The 25,140-nt window shown below is 64.0% G+C and overlaps 1 protein-coding gene across 7 annotated transcripts in view; it reads right to left on the bottom strand.

Moving 5' to 3' along the window:
* The window catches only part of AGAP3 (ArfGAP with GTPase domain, ankyrin repeat and PH domain 3), a 55,115-nt gene that overhangs the window by 8,495 nt on the left and 21,480 nt on the right, over positions 1-25,140 (bottom strand). For 3 of the 7 annotated variants that reach the window (XM_042927100.1, XM_042927102.1, XM_042927104.1), the window contains exons 2-11: positions 19,777-19,835; positions 19,421-19,508; positions 19,128-19,213; positions 18,842-18,983; positions 18,321-18,455; positions 18,034-18,161; positions 16,295-16,453; positions 12,674-12,766; positions 7,980-8,084; positions 1,471-1,639 (exon numbers count right to left, since the gene is read on the bottom strand). In XM_042927100.1, the coding sequence (XP_042783034.1) occupies positions 1,471-1,639; positions 7,980-8,084; positions 12,674-12,766; positions 16,295-16,453; positions 18,034-18,161; positions 18,321-18,455; positions 18,842-18,983; positions 19,128-19,213; positions 19,421-19,508; positions 19,777-19,835 (1,164 nt within the window). Of the gene's footprint in view, positions 1-1,470; positions 1,640-7,979; positions 8,085-12,673; positions 12,767-12,786; positions 13,873-16,294; positions 16,454-18,033; positions 18,162-18,320; positions 18,456-18,841; positions 18,984-19,127; positions 19,214-19,420; positions 19,509-19,776; positions 19,836-20,893; positions 20,915-21,091; positions 22,023-25,140 lie in introns of those variants that run through there. The other 4 variants (XM_042927105.1, XM_042927103.1, XM_042927106.1 and 1 more) reach the window with 4 other exon arrangements.

Genomic DNA, 25,140 nt, shown 5'->3' with positions numbered 1-25,140 from the left:
CTTCCCTTAGTCTACTAGAGCTCCCCCTCTGCACGGTCAAGGGCTTCCATCCGAGCTCGGGGTGGCTTGGGGAAGCGTGGCTTTTCGAGTCAGGCACGGTTAGGTTCAAACCCCAGCTCTACCACTTACTGTGGGATTTTACAGGCAAGTTTTTTTAAGCTCGCCGAGCCTTCTGTTTCCTCATCCGCAAAGCGGGGAGGATGACCTCCACTTCCCAGGGCTGCGAAACCGCGGCCCGACCGGGTAGAGCTGCCGCGCTCGGCACCTGTCGATCGGCAGGTGGCAGTCCCTCCAGCCTGGTCAGCGGGGACTGAACAAATGCCACGGGGTGGGGGTGCCATGTGCCCACTTGCCCCAAACAAGGAGGACACGCAGGAGGCCACGGTCTGACCTCTGAACCCGGAGTCGCTCCTGCGGGCCTACCGGCATCCCGAGGGGGGCGGTTCTACGGGGTCTGTTTCGTCCGACTCCAGGGACTTAGTACCCACCCCTCCGTCCACTGAATGCCCGCAGCGGCCTAGTGCTGTGATACAGAAGCACCCCCTGGTCTCCCTGCCCTCTGGGGAACAGCACACCTGTGCCACTAAGAGCCACCCCCGGGACAGGGGCACCTCGCAGCAACTGGGAGGGCGGGAGAGTGTCGTGAGCAGCTGTTTCTGGGTCCAAGGACAAGGAGAGCCAATCATCTAGGACAACAGCAGGGCCCAGAGGCCAAGGTAGATCTGGGGCAAGGGGACTCGGTGCGGGCGGGACAGCAGCGTGGCTTAGGAGCCACAGAGGCCTCGGGAGGCACAAAGAGCCGGAGACAGAAAGGAACGTAAGCATCCTTCACCTGAACTCAGGGTACCATCTGGAGAGGTAAGAGCCGGTCAAGGAAAAGCCGCCACGCCCCAAGTCCACACTCTCAGGCTCTAGTCCTTCTTCCCGCACCGCCAGACACACGGCAGAGTCGGCACGGCTTTCAGCTTCCCTCTAAACTCCGTCCTCTCTGAGCAAAGACCCTACCTCTCCCTGCAGCCCCACGGATGTTTGCCCGGGGCACCCCAGGGAGCTCTGCCCCCGTCCACCTCCCTCCCCGCCCACACGACACGCATGCCGGGGGTCCCACCGTCGCCAGCCTTGGCTCCAGACGAGGCCACGTGGTCCCAGGACCCCTGACGGCACCTGTCGGCAGGAGGCTGTCGGGCCCTATGCTCCATCTGCAAACCACCCGCCGGGCTGTACGCCGGCTGCTACCCCTGCCACCTCCGTGAGGGCAGCGTTTTGGCAAATGCACTTGGCCGAGCCGATCCTGAAGCATAACCCTGGGTGGCAGGCATGTCTGGGGCCCTAAGGACCCAGGCTGCGAAACAGGCCCCACAGCCGCCTACCTTTTTAGGCCTCCGTCGCCACACTCTCCACTCTTCTAGAGAAAGGAAGCAATGCTCTCCGTGTGCCCGCCAACCCCCCTCACCTTAGCAGCCACCTCACCTGTGCCCCCGCCCAGCTGCGTGTTACTCCGCTCCAAGGCCAGCCCGTTGGCCCGGGGGCTGGTGCCTGGGGCTGTGGCAGGCGTGGCTCGGGGCAGGCGCTTCCCTGGCACTTTCACTGTCGTCCGCAGCAGGTCGATCTCCTTGCCGTGGATGTTCTGCATGTAATCCTAAGGGCCATGTGGACAAAACAGACAAAGATTCATTAGGACGGGGCACTCGTCGGCAGCACTCGGTCTCTGACGCTGACCCGCCAACTCACAGGTCTTGCCAGCGCCGGAGGACACAGAAAGAGAGAGGAGAAAGCCCAAGTTCTAGAAAGCAGGACCGGGAAGCCCACCGATCTCCACCTCTGGACGACACCCGAGCGCAGCTCTGGGGGGACTCAGCCAGGAGCGGGGCAGCGTCCAGGGGGAAAGAAGGGCGTGGAGCAAGAGCTGAGGCGCGGGGCTCCTCGAGGAAAGACAGCGCAGGAGGCAACGCAAATGAGGCCAAACACCGGACCAAGGCGGAATTTAGGAAGAGAAGGCCCACTGGCCAGGAGAGGAACTGACAAACTCCCCAGGACACAGACGACTGGGTTGCTCCAGGCTCTGGGTGGCCAGCCACCGAGTACTTGGGCCCTGTTTCCAGAAGCTTCCGCCACCACCGGGGCCCAGGGAACTTTCAAAGCCTCGAACAGTCCCTCACTCCTTACAACAGTGCCTGACAATAAATATTTGTGAGCAGTCGAAAAGAAGCCTTTGATTCTTTTTGCCATTCTTAGGAATACAGAGACAGGTCCACGGTTTCACGGGTACCAGCGAAATAACAGTAACTGTTGTCATCACCACCTCACCTGCCCACTCCTACGCCCCGCTATTCCCTGCACTCTGGCCACAGCTTATATTTCCTGTATTTTCACAATGACATAGGAAGGGTGTTACCAGGGCCACTTTACAGTTGAAGAAACGGCTCACGAAGGTTAATCTGCCCAAGGTCACATGATCAGAAGGCGGCAGAACCAGACTCGGGCCCCGCCTTTGCAGATTCCCAAGGCAGTGCACTGAAGGCAGACTTCCGCGGCCCAGGAACTCCCCCCGACTTCAAGTCAGCACCCAAGGGGCCCCAGAAGGGGAGGAGTGGGGAGCAACCAGACAGTGAGAGCCGCTCCTTGCCCCCACCCATTCCCACGTATGGCCACTGGCCTAAGAGTCCCGCGGTGGAGCCACAACCTGGGGGCCACAGGGCAGAGCCCGGCCCCTGGCCTCTAGCTTCCTGCTTTAGACCCGAGCCTGGCCGGACCCGAGCTCTGCCCACCGCTTCTGGTCTCTCCTTCCAGACGGCCGACTCCCACTTCCTCGCTGCCGTCACCGGCAAGGCAAGGTCTGCAGCAGGTCCCAGCCTCACGTCCCCGGTGAAATGTGGCCAAAAAAACTCCTTCCAGGGAACAGGATCAGGCCGGTGGTGCCAGCTGGAGCTTTGATGGAATCCCACCGATCAGACTCCAACCTGCTCTTCTCCCCTCAGGAGCACCCTGGGGGGGCTTGGTACACAGAGTTTCCCTGAGACACGGTCTCCCTGTGGTTACAGCCCCCAGCCCCTCGTACCTTCACCCACTCTGGGACTTCAGACTTTCTGTCACCTGGCGGCTCCCCTGCCTTCTCACCCGTTAGCTTCAGGGAAAAGGGACCGTGTCCTCAGTTTTACTTTTTTTTTTTTTTTTTTAATGTTTCTTTATTTTTTGAGAGACAGAGACAGCATGAGCTGGGGAGGGGACAGAGAGAGAGGGGGAGCCACAGATTCCGAAGCAGGCTCCGAGCTGTCAGCGCAGAGCCCGACACGGGGCTCGAACTCATGAACCACGAGATCGTGACCTGAGCTGAAGTCGGAGGCTCAAGCGACTGAGCCCCCCCAGGTGCCCCCGGTGTCCTCTGTTTTAAAGCGCAGGAGGGGAATGCTACCTTTTGGGAGACAAGGAAAAGGGAGGGGCTGACCAGGGGCTCGCAGCAGCCCCTGCTCTGGGAACGACCAAGACGTCGAGCGGAAAGCAGTCACGGGGCCCCAAGGAACCAAGAGAACATGCGAGTTTCCAGTTAGGAGGAGGGGCAAGAGAAAGGAAAGGGCGCCCGATACCAGGCTCCCGCCTCAGGCTGCTCCTCACTTCCGAGGTGGGTCATCGGGACAGGGGGACCCCTGAGGGCCGTGGGAAGGAGGGGCGCCGCCGAGGCGAGCACCGTGGCCTCACCAGCGGCGGTGAGGCCCGGCCGGGCCTGTAGATGTCTTCTGTTCTCCATGAGGCTCGGACACCTTCACAGGCACACGGCCCTTCAGAAGGACAGAGGGGCCTCGTCAGGCACAGAAAAAGAGCGCCCCCCTGCCCCCCGCCGTGTGACCAGGGAGGAGCTCGCTTCCACGCAGCTCTGGGCTGCGTGCACCCCCTCCGGCCACCACCTGGTCCCCCATTAGGAACAGCGCCTGGTGCCCAGCACCCCGTGCTCCCAGGGGGTCGGCTTCAGGTCTCAGAACCACAGGACACTAGAGAAGTCAGGAGGAGCAGTCTTCACTCACGGGGGGACCCCTGTGACAACCTCTCACCCCCAGGGTTCTCTGTCGCCAGCGCTGAGCCACGCCACGGTGGCTGGGAGAGACGAACCCAGGAGCCCCCTTCCTGTCCCCCGCCCCGTGTCCCTTCCTTCTATGCTTCCACTTTTCAGCGAACGCAGCACGCCCATCTGGCCACGGCTGGCCCTCGGCTCTTGCTTTCAGCCCAGAGCCCAGCATCGGCCCGTCTCGAGCCCTCCTTGGTGGGAGCCCAGCGTCCACTCGGCTTCTGCACGCACCCGTCGCGGGTCCCCGCACAGAGTCTCACACCTCGGATTGGCTGCTCCAGACAACTGGCAACAGCTGGCTGGGCCGAAGACGCAGCTGCGGTCCCCCTCTTGGGGGAGGGGCTCGGGCTGCTCTAGTTCACAAGGAGGTCACAGCAGCTGCAACAGTTTTCAGGCCCCACGACGGCCCTGGGACGCCCAGGCTGGGACGTGGGACAATCGGACCCCATGCCGAGGACAGAAGCTGCGCGGAGGGACTCTGTTCTGGGCCCAGGGGCCAGAGACCAACCTGAGGGGCCCGGCCCCCCGCGGGCTCCCTGGCCACACCAGGGGACGTGGCTAGTGGCAGGGCAGGCCTGCAGCCTCGCGCTAGGAGGCTAGGAGACTAGGAGGCTAGGAGGCTAGGAGGCTAGGAGACTAGGAGACGACGGGGCCCAGCCCAAGGACAGTGTGGTAAGGAGCGCAAGGAGCAGCAGCAGGGACAGGGACACGAGGGGCAGAGCAACAGCGTTTCCCTCCGTCAGCAGAACGGGGAGCTCGGCGGTGGCGGTGGCAGCGGCTGCTCAGGAGAGCGGTCACCACGGCTGCCTTTATTACCCACCATCAAACAGCAATTTCTTCCCCAGCCTCCTCGCTAATTACCCAGCCAGCGTTCTCATCTCGTTTTATTACTGGAATTAACAACGAGTTCAGAGCGTGGAAAGCTATTAAGATGTGTGATTAAGCCACATTCAATTAGTTTCTACAAACAATTTAATTGATGTTGCAGATAGAATTAACAGAAGGTGATTGTGTGAATGGCTCCGCTGGCTGCAAAATGGGGGAGGCTGTGGCGGGCTCTCTTGGGCCAGGCAAGGATCGGGCGTAAGGCTTGAGGCCTGCCCACCAGCCCTTCCTCTGTACGCCCTTCCAGTCCCTCCAGCCCCACTGGCCTCCGTCGGCAGGTGAGCCACCGGTACGGCCGCCCTCTGGTCCCTGAGACGGCAGCACCCTAGGCCCAGAGTAGTGCGCGTCCCTCTGGGGTTACCGGAAGGCCCCTCGGCCGCACGGCGCCCGAACAGGAGGGAACCTCCCGGGAGACAGGCCGCCCTCGGCACGGGGATGGTGTCTGCTTCTGCGGTCAACTAAGACGCTTGCTCAGTTTGGGAGACACGGCAAAGGGGAGACGGAGGCAGGTAAGCCAGAAACACTTGAGAGCTGCAACCGAGGAAGGAAAGCAAGAAGCGAGGGGGGCGGACGGAGCGGGCGGCCTTAGCTAGGAGGAGACGCAAACCCCGGTCACGCGGCGGCACGTGACGACCCCTGATTTGGTCTTCACTCCGGCTTCCGTTTTGAAGCCCGATTCGTGTCTGCTGAGTGAGAAAAGCAGCGCCCACAGGGCAGGGGTGCTGCCATCTGCACAGCCCAGTCCCCCCCGGATGCTGGCGTGGGAGGAAGACATAGGTTTTGATCCCAGTGTCAATGGATGAAGAGTGGACACAGAGCCTGTGCTCTCAGAGGAGCCTTTCGCTCAACCTCTCCACGAGGTCCCGTGGCCCAGAGAACAAGAGGCCAGCAGGGCCGCCTGCCTCTTAGACTCGCCTTGCAGGAAAGCAAGGAAAGGGCTGGAAGCCCCTGCCACCCAGATCCCGTCCCAGGCCCCTGAACACACCAAGGAGCACAGAGCTCAACAGGCGAGGCGCCGGGAGGGACCCGGAGAAGCTCAGGCACCCATCCTGGCCCAGGCAGGCCCATGGGTTCCCCCCACCCTTCCTGACAACAGTCTAGGCAACACTTGCCCGGATGTTAACTCTCCGGGAACTTTCTCAGCCAGCCCCGAAGAGAGTTGCTCTTGGCACATGCAGAAAATTCCGGGTGATGCTCTGAGTCAAAGTCATGGGTCCAAGTATTAGCTCAGCCAGCGGCTGGGGGGCCGATGATGATCCAGCCGGCCCCGCCCAGCTTCTGCTCTCTAATCGGTTGAGTGTAAAACCAGAGTTCTCGCGAGCCTTTACCTTCCCTTCCTAAACCCAAACCAAGCACAGCACCCCACACATTCCTTTGTGTCCCGGGACCCCTCTGTGGTCCCCCTCCCCCTTTCCGGGCTTCCTCCATTATCTGAGACATGGGGACAGGCTAAGGGGACAGACACAGCTAGGGCAGCACAAAGCAGAAACAACAGGTAAGGGTGCACAGAGGGGAACGCTAAGGCCACCCCCACACGGAGCGGGGAGGGGTGTAGGGGGGACTAGGACGCTGCCGAGAGGCTAGTTCCCAGCTCCACTGGCAAGACGCCGCCTGAGGAGAGCGACTCCATCTTGCCTGCGGGCCGGGAGGACGGGGTGAAAATACAAGCAGCTGGGAGTTAGGAGGAGCTAGGCTGGCCTAGGATTGGGCCTGGCTGGGAAACGCCGCAGCTCTGCTGTCTCTGTGCTACAGAGCCCTGTACCTGCAGGAGGCCCCGTGACTTTCTAGGACACCTGTGTCGCGCTGCCTCGCACGGGCTCAGCGGCAGGACCGGGTCTGCGTACAAGGCAAGGCGGCCGCTGGAGTAGGGGAGGGGATGGGGCTGAGGGGCCTCTACCAAGTCCCCAAGGCCACCTGGTGTGGCCCGTCCTCAACCCCCCAGTCTCCTGAGGCCGGCTCCCACCCTGTGGAGGATGAGACGCTAGGAGGGAACGCTAAGTAGCGGCGTCCCCCGAGTTAAGGGGAACGGTTAGTGCCCGAGGAATCGGATACGGAGAAACCCAGGAGGGCGAGGCCGGGCTCCGGCCTGATGGGAAGCAGACCGCCCGCCCGCTCTTCCCGAGGCAGGCCTTCGTGCGTTTTCGTGCCTGGGCGGTGCCCTCGGGACCGGGTTACGGCCAGAACCGTGCATCCCCGGCGCCTCTTGGGTCGGGCCTCCCCGACACCTTGTGCAGATTCAGAGGCAGCCAAGGGACCCTCGGAGGCAGGCCCTGGGCTCCCGGGCCGGGGGTGGGGCCGGCCCGCGTGCTGTGCTTGAGGGCGTTCACGGGAGAACTCATTAGCCCCACAGTGGGGCGGTGACAGAGATGGATTCTGGTGACAGCTGTGTGCTGGAGCCACGCGGTGAGGGGAGGCGGGAGGCGGGAAGGGTGGGAGAGCTGCCACGGGGCCACTCTACAGTCACCGCACCCCCCCCCCCCCCCCGGGGCACAGGCCACACCCCCCCCGACCCCTCCACCCGCCATCGTCGCCACCCCCACGCTCCCTTTCCTCGAGAGGACGCGTGCCATTCTCCGCAGGCCCGGCTCAACTGCCCCCCGGCTCTCCATCACCCCAGGCCCGGGAACCCAGGGACTCCCCTGCTCGCGTGGCTCCCCAAGAGACAACTGGGCGGTGACACCGGCATCCCCAGCTTGAGCAATTCCAGGTAAGTGGGGCCCAATCCCGCTCTCTCCACAAGCGGGGGCCAGGACGTGGGGCCCGACCGCACACAGCAGCCTCGCCTAGAGGCAGCCGCCCCGGGGGTGAGTCTCCTCGCAAGGGCGCAGCCACAACTCAGACTTTAGAATGAAGGGCTCGGCCCCGGCCTCGGTCGCACAGGCGGTGTGGTTCCCAAGCCACCAAAGTGAGGCTCTTTCAGAAGGGCAGGTGCCTTTGAACCCACTGAGGCCTGCTTCCCTTCACTCGTGGAGTGAGCGCCCCCCTCCAGTCGGGTCACTCTTCCTCGGGTCCCCAACCCCTCCCCCAGACTCACGTGCAGACTGGGGTGGTAGGTGAGCAGTCCGTTGTCGCAGAGCGTCACGTACTTCTTCTTCCACTCCTTGTTCAGGGACTTGCCGCTCCGTTTCAGCAGGATGCCCTGAGGACAGAGGCGGGATCAGAGACAGGTGCCAGCCCTGCACATCGTGGGACCCGGAGAAGGTCACGGGGGCACTAGGGAACACCGTCCTCCGTTGCCCGTCCTCCTGGGCCACTGTGCTCCTCTGAGCAGAGAGGCTGTAAAGGACCAGAGCCGACCTGGGGGAAGCCAGTTAGACGGGCCCTTCCACGGAACTCGGGCTTCCCTGACGGTTCACCAGCAAGCAGCCTGGGGGCCGCCCCCCTCCCCAGAGTCGTGGGGCCGCGTCAGCAGCAGGAGGCAGGGTTTCAGGTGGCCTCCTGGCAGTGACGCTCCTGCCGGTGTGTCTCCAGGGGTGGGTGAATAGGGCAGAAATCCCCTAACCGCCCCCAGAATGTTCCAGACTCCCCAAGGCGCAGCCCCGGCCACAGAGCTCAGCAACCAAATTTCCCCTGCAAGCCTGTGCGTGTGTTTTGTTCACTGACACACCCTCAGCACCGTGACAGTGCTTGGGACACGGCAGACACTCGGCGAACGTCCGGTGGGTGGGCTGAGAGAAGCCAGCCGAGACCGTGGCCGCCAGAGATGCTGAAAGGGGAGGACGCCTGCAGAGAACTCCAAGAATGGCCCCCACCTTCCTCTAAGGACGACCCCTGAAGAGGCCCTCACCCGCCTCTGGCTCTCTCCTCGACACGACAGTCATCACAGGAGAATGAATGGCTGAGGAGAGGAGCGGGGGTCAGGGGAAGGACAGTACCACCAACAGGTCCCGGTGGCAGGTTCTGAGGACCAGCATCAACCGAAGGCAGGAGGGCCGACAAGAGGCAGTGCCGCCTGGAGATTCCCAGACAAAACTCCAAGGGGACAGCCACCAGGAGGGGGCTCAAGCGGGGAGTCAGGATCAGCAGCGGCCTAGGAGAGCAGGGGAAGCACCCGGAGCCCAACCGCAGTGGGCACCAGAGAGGAGGAGCTCAAAGATGTGGCCCTGATCACAAGGCCTTCTCCCTTAGGAATGGAGGGCCCTGCTCTCAGACAAGCAGGAAAACCGGGATTAAGAGATTCGAGTGTGGGGGCGCCTGGGGGCTCAGTCGGTTAAGCGTCCAACTTTGGCTCAGGTCATGATCTCACGGTTCATGGGTTCGAGCCCCACGTCGGGCTCTGTGCTGACAGCACAAAGCCTGCCTGGCATATTCTCTCTCTCTGCTCCTCCCCTGCTTGCACGTGCTCTCTCATAATAAATAAACATTAAAAAAAAAAAAGAGAGAGAGAGAGATTCAAGTATGAGGAAATAGTATCACCTATGGTTCTGGGGCCCAAAGGTGGAGGTTAACCCCAATTCTCTCACACCTCCTCTCTAAGCTCTTCCGGAGAGCAGGCTCAGTCCTAAAGGGAGGAGGTTAGCCAACAGGCGATTGGAATTTCCTGCCCGATCTACCTCCTCACGAGGGACCAAGATGGGGCTGAGAAAGTCTCCCACCTTTCAATACATCCCCACTAGCACTCCTTCCTTTCTCTCTTTCTTCCCGCCGCCCCCAAAAGGCAGATGCCGTTGCAGGGAGATTCAGTTGAGCGTCCGGGGCCATCTGAGGACACGCTCTACCACCCGGTCCCCCTCAGCACGACACCCTATCCTCACATGGAGCATCTGAAGACGAGTGGTATTAATGGGACCTTCACTGGAGTGGGTGGCTGGAACATTCCGGAAGGCAGTCAGGCCCCTGCCCAGGGGTCCACGAAGGAGCCTCAGTGACCTGCTTCTGGGCGTGGCATCCACCCCTCACAGCCAGGAACAAGGCAATGGTGAGCCGCTCCCCGTCCCCGGGCTGTGGACGACACCCGCGAGAACCAACAGCCAGACTCTGGACAAGGCAGCCCCCCGTCTCACCCGGTGCCCTCAGGAAGCGCTGGGGGGACGGCAGCTCCCCTGCCCCTCCTCTCTCCTTCTTCCACACCTCCTCAGCCTCCGGTGGGAGAGTCCACGCCAGCCTCTGTTCTCAAATCCTCCCAGGCCCCGCCCTGGCCTCCCTCGCCTGACCCTTCCTCTCCATCATGGCCGAGCCCTTCCCTCCTGGGCCCGGTCCCAGCTCCGGGTCAGGTCGAGGGAAAGGGAAGCCAGACTCCGCTCCCCCTTCTGCCGCCAGCTAGCCCCTAACATCAAACAAGTGACCGCCTGAGCCTCAGTTTCCACAGACAGATAGGGAGAGAGACTCACGTATGGAGGTTTCCTCCCTCTTCCCAGCACGGAATCAGGACTCAGGATGCCAAGGAGGGAGGCCCTTTTCTACCCAGAACTCTCTCCCCTCCTTCACCTGGGCCTCGGTCCGGGAGGAGCCACGGACCAGCGCTAATGAGCTCAGTGAGCTCACCGGCAGGGGTGTGGGAGGAGAGCCCGGCTTGATGGAGAAAAGCCGGCCAGGGCCTCAACCTGCCACCCACTCGCGCCTCCAGCCCGCCTCTCACCTGCCAGCCCGGCCCAGACGCAGAGCAGGCGGCAAAGGCTGGGCTAGCCGCACAGTGGATAGGCCTGCCTACCCGGCGCCTCCTTCCCTCTCGAGTCCTGCCTTCCGAGGAGGGAGACGAGCTACAGGGGTTCCTGCTCCCCTCCCTGGCCGGCCCGGCTGCGCACGGCGGAGCAGGAAGCAATCTGGGGCGGAATGGGAGCGGCGCAGAGGCGCCAGCCCCAGAGGACCCGTTCCGCCGCCGCCTCCCTCCCAGCTCCGCCAGCCGGCTTAATTGCGGAGTCCGGATTGATTGGGAATGCAAATGGCAACTGAAATGCAATCTCCACTCCCAGCAGGAGTGGGGGGGCGGGGAGGGGGAAGGAGTGGAATGGGGAGGAAGGGACCCGAGGGTGGGGAAGGGGCCAGAGCGGCCCGGGGCGGGCAGCTGGAGGTTGGGGGAAGTCGCCTCGAGGATGAGCCCCTGGGGCTGGGAAACTAGAGCAGGGAGCCCCCCCCCCCCCAACCCCAGCGCAGGCACACCCTAACCGCCCCGAGACATCCCGCCACAAATCAGCGCTCAGGTTCCTTCCTGCAGGGCGTCCCTGAGGCTTAGTGGCCTCTTTCGGCCAAGTGGCCTAGTCGACCCCTTAGGCTGGCCAGGGGCTGGGCCCAAACCCCGGGTGCGAGTTCACAGGGCCTCACCCCCACCCCTCAGTTCTCCCCTCCCCTCTCTGTGGGGGATTCATGGAACAGATACCTTGGCCCGTACCCCAAACAAGATGGAACCCCAAACAGGATGCAGACATTTGAGACCACGTTTATCTCAGAGCAAAGGCCCTGGAGAAAGTGTTCTCTTGTATTTATTCAACGTTTGTGTGCGCGAATACACCCTCTCAGAATGCACCCGCCCCCAAAGCAGACAGTGACGGGCGTCCGTGGGACGCATCCATGGTGCCTGGCTCGTGCCCCCCCCCCCCCCCAAGGAGGCGGTCGGTCTGCAGAGTCCCAGAGACACGGGATCACATCACCAACAGGTTTGTGGGGTCCGATTCTGCACCCAGACACACACACAGAGACACGTCTCTCTCAGCCACTCCACGTGGCCTCTCCGGAGGTGGCCCCACTAGACTGGTCTCTGCCAGGCCTCAGTGTGACGCTATTTCAGGGGAGGGCAGAGGCATTACGTGACGGGTAGTTCCCTGCCTTCTGGGACCCTGACGCTTCCAGGGGTCTCCATTCTAAATAACCTTCACTGTGGGGTCGGAATCTCACTCTCACATAGGAATTCTGGTCAGACTGCCCACGGGCCCCAGCAGGCCCAGCCTGGAGGACTAACCCGACCCCAGGGCCCGGGCCTGGCCAAGCTCTGGTGGTCTGGCCACCCCAGTCTCCTCTGTGGTCAACACCTGACAGACAACGTGGCCCCCGTAGACACGGCGCATCTCACCACCAGCTCCCAAGATCCGCGCCGGGCCCAGCAGACCAGCCAACCAAGTCACTGCCCCCAACCTCGTGGGCACCTCAGAGACGGACACCTCCTCGCTTCACCCCCATCCAGCTCAGCAGCTCAAGAACCCTGCTCGACACACCGCCATCTTTGCACAAGGACGCCCTCCATTGTTCAATGTCTTTTTCCAGCACAGGGACTGCTCTGGGGGCAGGTTGTCTAGTGGCCCAGCCCTGCCAGGCAGAGACTCAGAAAAAAAAGGGGGGCCAGGAGGGGGCAGCCCAACTCAGCTCCTCCTTTACCAGCGAACAGAGGCTCGTGTGGACAGAACTGCATCAATGAACCCAGGGTAGGACCAGCCCTCCCAGGGTACCCTTTTGTGAATTCCTTTTCTGGGACTGGGAGAGGTGGGCCAGGTCGCCCGGCTCCAGAAGCGCCAGCCCGCGCGGGCCAGCCGCTGAGGACGGCAGGTGGCTCTCTGCTGCCCCCCGGTGGTGGTGAGGAGGACACGGCCGAGCTCCCACCCGGTAGCCTCTCTTCCCAGGGGGTTTGCCCTCAGCAGGCGATCCGCTCTCCCGTTGAGGATTCAGGCCCGGCAGGGGCAGTGCTGGCCTTACAGTAACCAGCCCCCAGAGGCGCTGAAGAGCGCCGCCCTCCAGCGTTTCCTGGGCCTCATCCCTCACCTCCACCGCTCTCTGGCCACAGGGGAAGGGACTGCTGACCTGTTTGATGGGGATGGCCCGACCGCTCCCGATGCTGTCCACCTTGCAGTCGGCGGCTTTCTTCTCCCTGTCCAAGTCGGCGCCCTTTCGAGACTGAAAGAGAAAAGAAGAGGCGTGTTAGAGGGGCGCAGGGCCCACGGGGGACAGCTGCCCGCCTGGACTCCCCAGCCCTCCCCTCCTCCCTCCTCCTGGGCAGGCCCTAGCAGTGGGGGCGGGGCCGGGGCGGCGGGACCGGGAAGGAACTGAGACCACGAGTATTCCAACGGGTTTATTCTTACACACGGCACCATACAGAGCAGCACAGGTCACTGAGCCAGGCCCGCCCCTTACAAAAGAGCAAGGACACGAAATACCGAGGGCGCAAGGAGCGCGCAGCCCAGGGGGCTGGGGCGTAAGAGAAGGGAAGGGGCGAGGAGAGGTGGACGGTGGGGCTGAGGGACGGCTGGGAGCACAGGGCACGAGAACCGGGGAGAGCCAAGTCCAGAAGTGAGCGGGCAGGGGCCCGTCTGCGGCACAGACACCACACGGCACGTTGCACCGAGCGCGGTCGGCGAGGCCCGAGGGGCACAGTGGATGGAGAGAGAGAGGAGAGAGGCCAAAAGAGGCCCTGCGCCCCTGCCAGGCTCCTGGGGCAGAGCCCGCCCCAATGCGGATCCTAGGAAACGGGGAGGGGCCAAGAGGGGGAAAGGCAAGCGCGCGCGCGGCGTGGGCGTGGCGTCCGGAGCGGAGCAGGAACGGCAGGAGTCCATGCAGGAAGGAGCAGAGGAGGGAGGGGCGGGAAAGCTCCCCCCAGGAGCAGCTGGGCCGGGGCGGGCGCTCGGACGCCCCCGCCCCTCGGGGGCCTCGTTGCGCTGGCCCGGGGCGCCGGGCGTGGGGCCGAGCTCCCTTCTTCTCCATGCAGCGAGCCTGGCGCAGCGCGTCCAGCCGGGCCTGGTCCCCCGGCAGCCCCCAGCCGCGGGCTCCAGCGTTCCTAGCCTTCCCTGGGGGTGGGGGTTAGTTACAAAGGTTCCTGTGGGTCTCTGGAGTGGGGAGCACGGCGGCCGCTTCTCATCTGAGAGCAGTCCCAAGGCCCGGCCCGCCTCCGGCCCCGCACAGGGGAGAATGTCCAGAGGTGCTGTGTGTCACCACCTGGTCTTCTAATTTGGAAGGAGTTGGAAAGGCCTTTTTGTTGATGAAAAGTTGGAAACAGTGGCACATATCTGCAAATATCGAAAGAATAAAGATTTTGGCAAGTTATACTCAAGCCCCGCACGAGTCGGTCAGCACTGGTGAGGGCAGAGACCCAGGTGCCTGGGGAGAGGAGGCAGCGGGATGAAGAGGAGGAGGAGGAGGCGGAGGAGGAGGCGGTGGCGGCAGAGGCCGCTGGGCAGTCCATCTCATCGGGGAATGTTTGCCACTGGGCAGCCGGGGCCCCTGTCCCTCCTGTTGTCCCAGGCTGCCAGGAGCCGAGGACACAGGGCACAGGACTGCAAGTGCAGCGCGGGGGGGGTCAACCGAGGGAGCAGAAAGAATCGGGCCAGAGGCTGCTGCCCGCAGCTCCACCATCAGCACCTGCCCGGGGCGTCTCCTGGGCGCCACGGCCTCTGCCCCTTCGGCCCAGGGAGGAGGAAGGTGGATGGGGACCGCCGCCACCGGGTCCCCGGAGCAAAGAGCTGGTTGGGGGGGGGGGGGGTGCAGCCTGCCCCAGCCAGCAGGCTGGTGAGCCAGGAGGCCCCCCAACCACCGGAGGATCCCTGGGAGCCCCGAGGGGCAGCCCCCCCGCCCCCCCGCCCAGGATGGGAACCGGGGCAAGAGTGGCAACAGAATGAGTACATGAAGTCATGGGGGAGACTGGGGACATCGATGGCCACATCCAGGGGGGTGGGTCACAAGGACACCAGGCCACAGAGCAGGCGTGGCTCTGCTGGGGAGGACGATGAGGGCGAGGTGGCGGCCCCAACAGCAATGATGAGAGGGGGAGGTCCCGAGATGCACTCCTGGAGACGGACATGTCTCGAGGCCTCCTCGTGGACAATGGCGCAAGTGAGGTCACCATGGAAACAATGGAAAGAAAAACTAAGGTCGCCACAGTGAAGATGGAGAGAATGAAAGGGCCCGAGGGAAGGCTGTGCCATGGGTGCGCGCAGCAAGGATGGCAGGCGGAGGCAGCACAGCGGAGCAGGCAGCGGAGAGCACAGGGCAGGGGGCACGAGGGGCCGCGGCGAGGAGGCCGGGAGCTGCGCACGGACGGTGGATAGAAGGGGGGGCAGAGGGAGGAGAGCGTGCCCTGGGGTGTTGCAGGCCTGGCAGCGGAGGAAGTGGGAGGTTCGGGATGGTGCTGAGGGAGCGGGTGTCAGACAGCAGATGCCAAGGGCGCAGACGGCGGTCACTGCAAACACAGGCACCCGAGGGCTCTACGGCAGCGGCAGCAGCGGGCGTGGGCACAAGCAGGCAGCCCAGGGCTCTGTGTGTCTCAATGGGCATGAACAGAAACAAAAAGCTTCAGGTCTAGGCAGGGTCGGGGCTGGGGAAGTGCCATGCGGCGGCAGCTGTCAGCAGGAAGGGTTGGTCGGCATGGACAAGGAGGGGGCACACGGCAGGCACAGGGCGGACGGACCGGGGCACACCGGGAGCGGCAGTGTGCCGGGCGGGCGGAAGCGAGAATGAATGAACAAGGCCTGGGGGCACTGGCTCTGTCTGGGCGGGGCTCCCGAGAGCCTGGCGGGGCCTGCCCGGCCGGCCGGACGCGGGACCAGGCTGGGGACCAAGCCCTGATGGTCCGAAAGAGGCGCACGGACTGACGCAGCAGTACAGAGTGATCTCCTGAGAATCCACACGGGCAGCTCAGCCACCTGTGTCTGACCCAAGCCTCCCAGAATGACCCAGCCAAGTCCTGGCTGGAGGTGAGGGGCTGGGGGCACTGTGTCTCAGATGCTGGGGGCACCTAAGAGCTGAGGGGCTGGGCCCCTAGCAGTGGAAGGCAGTGGAAGGTCCCTGGTGTGAGGTCTGTGAGGGCGGGAGCCTGACTGAGGGCTGGAGGTGGGGAGGTGAGGCCTGGGGAAAGCTAAGCCTTTGGGGGACCCGCAGGCGCGGGTGGGAAGCGTAAGGTCACGGAGAAAACAGAGTGCGGACAAGGAGGCCTGAGCCCCCCATTCTGGCTCCACCAGCTAATCTCCGTGCGGCCTTGGGCCAAAAACTTAGGGGGCTCGGTTCACAGCTGTGGAATCAAGAGCGTTGGGCGGGGGGTGGGGGGAGCGGGGAGTTAGGACAGACACGTCCAAAGATCCCTCAAGCTAAGCTGGCCCAGAAGACCTAAGGGTCGGGGAGAGGGAGTGAGTGTATGCAGCGGAGGCAGGACAGTCTGTATGGATACGCTGCGGGAAAGCCCTTGTGGGCACAGAAGAACAATCTGGAAGAGTCTGGATGTGCGCGAGGGCCCTGGTAAGGGGCCCACGGAAGCTGTGTGTGTCTGTGCGGATGGAGAGCCTGCGGGTGGCATCTTCCTGACTCGGGCTGCCCCGTGGCCGGCCGTCTGCGGTTCTTGCCTGCTCCCTCCCAGCTGGGGGCTGGGCCCCGCCTACTCAGTGAAGGCAGCCGGGCAGGTGCCAGGGCAGGTGCCAGGGCAGGGCTCGGGGCACATACCGTGAAGATGTTGGAGCGCCGCTTGGACTGCTTGCGGACGGGTGTGGGGGTGGAGGAGGCCGCCACGGTCTCGATGCGCAGCTCCCGCTGGCTGACGCTGGGGGTGGAGGGGACTGAGGATGAGTAGTCGCTGAAGGCGCTGCTGCCGCCATTCGTGGCCTAAGGACAGAGAGGGCTGCTGAGGGCTGCTCTGGGGTGAGGGGCAGGCAGCAGGTGGGAGCTGGGAGCCCCTGAGGCATGGGGACCTGGCCTGGGACTCAGGGGGCAGCAGAGGCGGCCTGGAGGCCGGCGGGACGCAGTCACTACCGCACGGGGCTGCCCCCCGAGAGCCCCGGCAGGGGTGATTCTGTGCCCACCAGCGAGCTGAATCAGAGGCAGCGCTCGCGGGCCAGAGTTAAGTGACAGAGGTGAGAGTTAAGTGAGCGCGCTGTGGGGTCTTATCTCAGGGGTGGGTCTGGCGCAAAGCAAGAGGTCACCTTGGATGAGCTCCCAGGTCCTGTGCCAAAGAGGCAGGAGGTCAGGGTGGGGCTCAGGGGGGCCAGGGGAGCCTGAGGCCTGCTTCTGGACAGTGTGTGCGACAGGGGCAGCGGTCCGGGAGAGCCGAGGCCCGAGAGCAGACCAGAGCAAAGACTGCCACCAGGGTAAGCAGATGAGGGACAGAGGTGGGACAGGAAGAGAGACAGAAGGGATCACAGGATGGAGACAGAGAGTGCACAGCAGTGACTGCCCTGGGACCCGGGAAACACGTACGGCCCAAGGCCTGCTCCCTGCCTGCCCGTAAGATGGTCACTGGGTAGAGAAGGTGTCCCGCCCTGACAGCCTCTTCGAATCCTCCCCTGTGCACAAAGAGCACAAACGCTGGCCCTCGGCTGGCAGAGCCACCCGGCAGGGCCCGCGCGCAGAGCCGAGATGTACACGCCCTGAAATGTGCCAGCTGAGGCGCAGCGGTTCAGAGATAGTGAAGACAGACCTCTTCTCCGTGGGGGATGCTTACAGGGAAACTAAACTGTCTGTCTTCTAAACACTAAAGGAGGGGCCTCTGGAAAAAGCCATCAGACTGTCCTCAGGAAGCTGGTGGGCCGGGGCGGGCCCTCAAGTCAACAGCCCTTGGCGGAAGGAGAGCGGAGGGTGTGCGCCTGACCACTCGATCCAGCCCATCTGTGACGACCCAGGGCTTTCTGCAGAGCCGGCCATGGAGTCGGGGAAAGAGTTACAAAAGGAAGGGCCAGACCCAAACGCCAAGGGCCAGAAAACAACTAGGCAGTAGGCAGCGAGCGGGCAGGCATCCGAGGGGCATGACGGGAAAAGTACGGGCAGGACCTGGCTCGGAACACCCCTGACGCCCCTCACGGCACACGTGTCCCTGTGGGGCACGTGCTGTCCTTCCAAATGCAGGCCCCACAGCTGAGGGGCAAGCGGGCCTAAGAGAACTCTTCTGCGCCTCCGAGTGTGGCTCCGCGGGTCGCAGCTCCTGACACAGCCCTATCGGCACCGACCTGAGCGAGCGCTCAGGATGCTTCAGCTAAAGTGGCTGCAGGGATGGACGCTACGGGGAGGCGGTCACCACGGGGCACAGATGAGGCCAGGCCAGGCGTGCAGGCGATGGGGAACTCAAGCCAGCGCTTCCACACTATCCGCAAGGCGCGAGAGCAGACGGGGTGGGGACACGCAGGCAGACAGACAGGATGATGAGGGCGGTGGGGAGGACACATGGCGGGAGGCGGGGAGGCTGGCCGCACCTGGTTGATGTGCACGGCCGGGATGGAGGCAGCGGACACTGCCGAGTGGCTGGGGGAGTTGGGCAGTGACTTGCAGGGCCCGATGGCCAGCTGCTGCTTCTTCCGCAAGGCCACGACCTTCTGGGCCACTGCAGGGGACAGCAGAGTCAGTTACCCCTCTGGGGGGAAAGGGAGAAGCCCGGCTTAGAGCCGTCCCCCGCCCCCACCGGGGCCCACGGCCCCCGCCGGCCCGCAGAGCCTCCTGCGCCGCGCTCGGGGGGCGCCGTCCCGCCCCGCGCCCGAGTTACCGTCCTGGAAGACGCGCTCCACGTTGAGCCCGTAGGTAGAGCACGTCTCGTAGTAGGTGCAGCGCTTCAAGTCCGTGGACAGCTTGCGGGCCCTGCTGTCGTCGATGACCCGGGGGTTTGCGGCACTGATGGCGTCTGTCGGAGGCGGGAGGGTGGGAATTTACTCAGCCGGCTGAGAAGCAGGTGCCACGGCCCGGGAGGGTCGTTGGGGCAGAGGGCGGGTGGGCGGGGAGCTGAGGCGGCGGGCGACACGGAGCACAAGCGTAAGGGCCTCCAGGCCTTAGACCAGCCCTGCCACCGACTCAGAGGAGAAATGAGCCAGCTGCTCTGTTCCCGCGTCTCAAAAGACACGGGCGCGATCGTCACGCAGGTGGGAGGGTCTAGCTGGGGGAGATCCAGCGTGCGCGGGCGTGGTAAGGAGGCGCTGCCCATTCTGGGGTGACACCAGGGCTCAGGAAGCACCGAGAGGGGAGGGACCCGGGACCGCCCCTCCCCCGTGCCAGCCCCGCGGGCCCGCTCACCCTGCGTGCCCACCAACACCATGGGCACCTCGCTGGCATTGCGGAAGCTGCACAGCCGCAGGAAGTAGTTGTACACGGTCTGGAAGCTGATTTCATCCTCCAGGCTGAACACAAACACCACCGCGTCCACCCAGGCAGCAAACTAGGGGGACGGAGCAGAATTACCACCCTCACCTGCTCACGGGCAACCTCCGCGCCCCTGTCCACACACACACAGCTTTGCCCAGCCCCAACCAGATCCTCGGGAAAGGGGCGCCACGGGCCGGGGCTGGGGCAGGAGGGTCACCTGGAGCTCAGGGGGACCTCCTTCATCTCGGATCAGCAGCAGGTAACTCTGGCCATCCACCACAATCTCCTTCTTAAACCGACCCCCTAGGACAGAGCGCATGGTCAGGCCCCAAAGTGGGAGAGCCCACGGGGGCCAAGCGATTCTGAAATCCACAGCTAGCAACACAGGAGACGGGAGGACTTGGAAGGACAAGGGGCTCCAGTCCCCCCCACCTTTGCACAGACGACAGCAAAGAGAGGAAGGGGGCAGAGGGGCCAGCCTCAGAGCCCAGGTAAGCCAATGACGCTCACCTTCAGGGGACTCTTCCTGGACATACGTCCCTGTCAGATAGCGGTGCACCAGGGCCGACTTCCCACTAGACAGGTTCCCCACAATGCCCTGTGGGAGAGGAAGGGGTGAGAGCAGCGGTCAGAGGGAAGAGACGGGGCAGGAAAGGCAGATGACGTTAGGAAGGAGAGGGGCCAGAGCTAAGGGCCAGAAAGGAAAGGACCAGAGAAGCAAGGGGCCTCGGAGAGAGGCCAAGACCTGAAAAGGAAGGGTCTGGCGTCGGGGGGAGGGGGTGGGGTGCAGCAGAGCCTGGGCCCATTGCTCTACCCGTACCCACCCAGCCCCAGGGCGGCCTGGGCCTCCCACAGGGCTCACTCACCACTTTAAGCTCCGGCACCGAGCGGCTCAGGGTCCACTCCTGGCTGTTCACAAAGGAGTCTGCAGAAGAGAAGGCCACCCATCAGGACCGAGGTGGCACACACCTGTGCTATCTGCAACCAGCTGTGTCCTACACTGCCCCTTCTTGGGCCAAGGCCAGAAAACAGCACGGTCCTGATGGGACCCCAACCCTCACCCCTGATTCCCTAGAGAGCGGCAGGAAAATTCTTCTGGAGGGGACCGGAAGAGTGACAGTCCTCAGGGGAGAGGACCCCGAGAGGTGTGGGCCCAGGGCCCCCCGCCTGGGCCCGTGTGCCTCCTGATCTCTTACTGCTCCAGCAGGCAGTTCCCACCTTGAGCTGTCACACCCGGCCTGGTGCCACCAGGGCCCAGATGAGAGGCCTCTCCAATAGGTCTCAGCTCAGACCCAAGCTGGGCTGGGCGCCTGGCAGCTGGGCAGGGGGGCCAGCCTCCTGCGAGTAGGGACAGCTCACCCTCACAGGGTGGGGCCACCCACCACATTCCTAGGCAGGGTGAAGAGGGAGGAGCCCTTACCTGGCCTTGTTCTGTGAAGGGTAGGTTGAATGGGGAGCTATCTAGCCTGCCCAACTGGCCCTCCTCCCCAAGCTCCTCCTTAGTTGGGAGGCCACCACCCTTTCTTTCCCCAGGGACCCGCCTCCTGGGCTGCCTGGGCTCCAGTTCTCAGCTCTGGCCTGCCTCTGGCAGCGTCCAGGGAAGGGAAGCCTCTAGCTGCCCAGAGCCCCCTTCAGCCCCACGGCCAGAGCCGTGTTCTTTATTCTCTGCACTGTAACAGACATCCTCCAGCCAGCTCCAGGTGGCCCTGGCCTGGGCGGGCCTCTCTGCCTGCTTGCCCTCCCCAGGCTGTCTCAAAGAGTAGCCACCACCATCGATCGGGTCCACAAGTAGTCTCAGCTCCTCTGCACAGGCAGCCGGGAGGGCTCAAGCCCCGCCCTGAAGCTAGAAACTCGTTCAGCCTCCGCCCCTCCTGGGCCTCAATTCTGCAGGTGCCAAAAGTGAGGAAGGGACCTCGTCTCCTACCATACCAGGCCACGGGCCAGAGGTAGCACCCGGCGGCGGGCAACCCCGACTGGACGCACCTGGAAGGCCTCCTCTGCCACGGCCACTTCCCCGGCCCATCAACGACCCAGAGCCCAAAGGGGCGCCGATCTCACTTGGTCCCTGGCCCCGCACACCACACCCACCTCTCCCAGACAGGTTCACGGTTTGTTCTCACCCCCGCTCTCAACAAGGGGCTCCAGCCAGAGAGGACTCCCAGGCCGGGCTCTCTCCCTTACCGCTGGGCGCGCCCAGGAGCCCGGGGGCCGCGGCCGCCCGGCGGCTCCACAGCGGCTCGGCGGGCGCGGGCTCCCTCCGGCGGAAGCGGCTGGTGAGCAGTCTCCAGAGGCCGGCGGCGGTGCGGGGCCGGCCGGGCTCGGGCGCGGCGCGCGGGGCCTCGGCGCCCAGCAACAGGTCGCGGCGGCTGGGGAAGGCACCCAGGGAGCTGGCGTCGCCGTCGCTGCGGGTGCGCGCCCGGGGCAGCAGCCCCGACTCGGCGCGCCGGATCTCCTGGCCGCGGCGCAGGCGGAAGCTGAAGCTCTTCCTCAGCGCCGAGAGGCCGCGCCGGGGACTCGGGGCGCCGCGCCCGCCGCCGCCGCCGCCGCCGCCGCCGCCGCGGAGCACCTGCCAGCGCTGGCTGCTCCACAGCGAGGCGCCCCGCAAGAAGCCCGCGCTGCCCGCGCGGCCCAGCCCCGCGCCCGCGCCCTCGGCCGCCGCCAGCTCCAGGCGGTTCACCTCCAGGAACGTCATGCTGGTGGGCCGCGGCCGCGGCTCCTGGGCCCCCCGCGTGCGGCTGCGCCGGGCCGGCGCGGGGCTGGGCGCGGGGCTGGGCGCCGGGCTGGGCGCGGCCGAGCCGGGGAGCCCCGAAGGCGCGGGCCCTGGAGCCTGCGGGCGGCCGTCGGCGGGGCCGCGGCGGCCGAGGCGCGGGCGCAGGAGGCCGAACAGCAGGCTGCGGGCGCCGGCGGGCGGCGGCCCCGGGCCGCCGGAGCACACGCTCCGCGGCCGCGCCGGCTGTTCGCGCGCGGCGCTCAGGGCGGCCTGGAGGGCGACGGCGGCGCGGCCGGTCGGGGCGCCGTGCAGGTCCAGCGAGTCGCAGACGCTGAGGGCGCGGCGGCAGGCGGCGGGCCGCTCCCGGCTGCAACTGTCCCCGGGCGGCCAGCCCCGCTCCATGCTCAGGGCCCGCGGGCGAGGGCCAGGCCCATGGCGAGGGGCGCGGGGCTGGGCCCGGGCCGGGGCCGCGGCCGGGGCGCACGGACCTCCGGCCTCTGGGCACCTGGTGTCGGGCCGACGGAGTCCCTCAACGCTTCCACCTCGCAGCCGGCAAGCCCAGACCTGGAGAGGCCTGCAGCCAGCCCCGCAAGGAGAGGCGGCAAGCCTGGCCTGGAACACCCTGGAACGGCGGCACCAGGGGAGTCGGCCTGCTGGGGCAGCCCCCGGAGCCCTCAGAAAACAGGAAATTCCAGCCCAGGGCTCCTCCTCGGATTGGGGCAAGTAGGTGAGGAGCCGTCATTACCAGCAGGGCCAAATAAATAACAGTCCTCAGCAAACCACACACCGGGCCCTGTTTTGGACAGAAGTGGGCATTTGCTCTTTCTCTGAAGCACCAAACAGGCGATACACCACGGGGCCAGAATGATGAAAAGCTTCAGGGAGCAGTCAGGAGGCAAGTCATAGGCCCTCGCTGGCCCTCAGCCTCCTTATCTGTAAAATGGGGGGCCTGACTGGGGTCATCCTTAGTTTGGGGCTGAGACATTCTGAGGTTGGGAAACTCCAGAATCAGAGTTGCTGGCTCTTCTGTTAGTGGCTGAGGTGATCTTCTCCCCCGGAGACTAGAACATTGTCTAGACTGGGTTAAGTGTCCCACCTAAGGGCAGCAGAAAGTCAACAGGTAAAACCTTCGGGCCCGGGCCACACAGTTCTGGACGAAGCGACTCATTTCTGGTCTGAGGTCTCCAGTGTCCTGCTTGCTGGGTCGCACCTCCTGCTCAGAGGCTGTGCAGAGGCTGGCCGGCCGAGGTGAAGTGCTCGCCCTCAATACTGGCTGGGGCCTGACGCTCACTCCCTCGGAGCTCCGATGCCTGTCCGCGCGCGTGTGGGCTGCACCAGAGACTCATTGAGCGCATGGCTCACCCAGGGGCAGGGGGCTGGCCCGCTGTGCTTTCCAGCGCATTTTAAACACCAGGCCCCGGCCATGAGCTGGTTTACCAGAATCCACAAGGACCATGAGCAGGCAGAGAAACCAGCTTAGGCAGCGACAAGGATGAGGGGGGCCCCCGCACGCGCTTTAAAAGAATACTCCCAAGTTTCCTCCACCCCCAGTCCGGCCCAACTGCCAACGTCCCTCTCAGCCTCAGAATTCCAAGTTCCTGGTTAGAAGCAAAGTACAAGATAAAAGTGGCACATTCCTGAGGGGGCTGGGGTGGGGGAATGCCTAAGGAAGGCAGAGCCTCTCCACCCTAGGTGCTCCTGAAGAACCCAGAGCTGGAAACTCTCAAGTCCTGGGCTGGATCTCCCAGGGCTGGAGAGCCCCGGGGGTGATTGCCTATTTTCCTGGGACTGGTTATTAACAGTGATGGGGATGGCTTCTTCCTCTCCGGGATGCATAGCCCCCAGATAATAGATGGTTCCACAGAGGAACCTTCCCCAGGATCCTTCAGGCATGGAGACAGGAACACGGCCCTGGAACCCTGACTCACTTTTCCACACTTAAGTCTCCCACACTCAACTTCCCTATCTGCCTATCTGTCTGTCTGCCCTCCCTCTCACATACACCCGGGGAGTTACCCCTCCCCAGAAGACCAAAGCTGCTTATCACCAACCGTCCCCCCCAAGCCAGTGAAATTGCAAACACCAGACAGCAGCTATGCCTGGGGACTGAGAAGGGACAGGGCTGCTGTAGAATCCCACTGGCTGTCTCCGTGGGAGAGGAGCAAGACAGCATAAAGGGGTAGAGGCCCCCAGACACACACACACGCATACGTGCTGTGGGGACGCAGGCAGCAGTGGCTTCCCCGAGAAGGGAAAGAACATCTTACATTCTCGGAGGACGCACCAGCTCCTGGCTCCCACGGCACCTGCAGAATCCAGTCCAAGCAAAATGCTCAGCCTGCGTCAGTTCCCAAACCTGCAACAGCGTCCTCATCCTCACCTGGCTGCCTCTTTCCTATCCCCCCTTCCCGGACCCAGAGAAGGACACCTGCCTACACATAAATACTGCCGGGACACCAAGCCAGCCGAAGATCTCAGGAACGAGAACAGCACGGACACATACCTCCCTTTCTCATTGGCGTCAGCCCCTGGTCAAGACGAAGTCTGTGTTCTGCCTGACAAGATTCTGCTCCAAAGAGATGTGGCAAACACAGCCCCAAAGACATGAGGCCCCTCCTAAAAAGCTTCAAGCTGGGGTCACGGGAAGAGCACTGAAATCCCGCGACGCTGGCCCTCCCGAGTCCGCAGTCATAAGGTCATCAGAAACACCAGGCTAACTCTTGCTGAGGGGTGAGACAGTCCGTGGCAATTTCCGGGGGAATTAAAGACACAATTTCGCAGGATGCCTGCGGTGTGCACTCGGGGAGCGGGGGGTGGGGTGGGGGAGAGAATGGATACACTTTACCTGGAAGCAGACAGTACGGAAAACGAGCGGGGAAATCAGAAGGACAAAGAGCCGACTCTACATGTATCCACAGCTGGGTGGGCTGGACCCACTAGGTAAACCGGCCTGGGCCTGCGACATTACGAACCCCGGGAGCCGGGGTTTGGAAAGAGAAAGACCCCTGCGACGGCGTGATCTGGGAGGCACTGCACAGAAACCAAACACTGGTGTGAGGAAAGGGCAGCCTCCAGCCCGAGAATCCCACACAACCTTGGACCTAGTCTCCGCTCAAATATTTGCTAGGGGTGACCCACTGATAAGTAGGCAGCCGTGCCCGGCTGAGGCCACCCCTGCCAGAGAGAGTCTGAGGACGTCCTTCTCAGAGACGAGGAAGGGCTAGCTCTCTGCTAAAAGCCAAAGGGTGCACGTGAGTGGAGGAAGTGATCTGGGCTCCTTCCGGCGGCCGGAGGGGTCCGAGAGTCACCCTGGTGTCTCCAACATCGGCCACGCTCTTCTCGTCCACAAGGTGGCAGCAAAACATCTTCCTGCAGCTTGGGCGCCGCAGAGAAGGGAGGCCCCAGGAAGGTGGGAGGAAGGCCGCAGGAGGACAGCGGCGAGGGCCACACCCAGAGCTGCGGCGCCTGGATGGTCTCTAGCAAGCTCTGTCCCCTCTGAGCGGGCCTCCGGGTGGGGGGC

This window comes from Panthera leo, chromosome A2 (assembly GCF_018350215.1).
Source record: "Panthera leo isolate Ple1 chromosome A2, P.leo_Ple1_pat1.1, whole genome shotgun sequence".
NCBI lineage: Eukaryota > Metazoa > Chordata > Mammalia > Carnivora > Felidae > Panthera > Panthera leo.
This window is presented reverse-complemented; position numbering and strand designations above follow the sequence as displayed.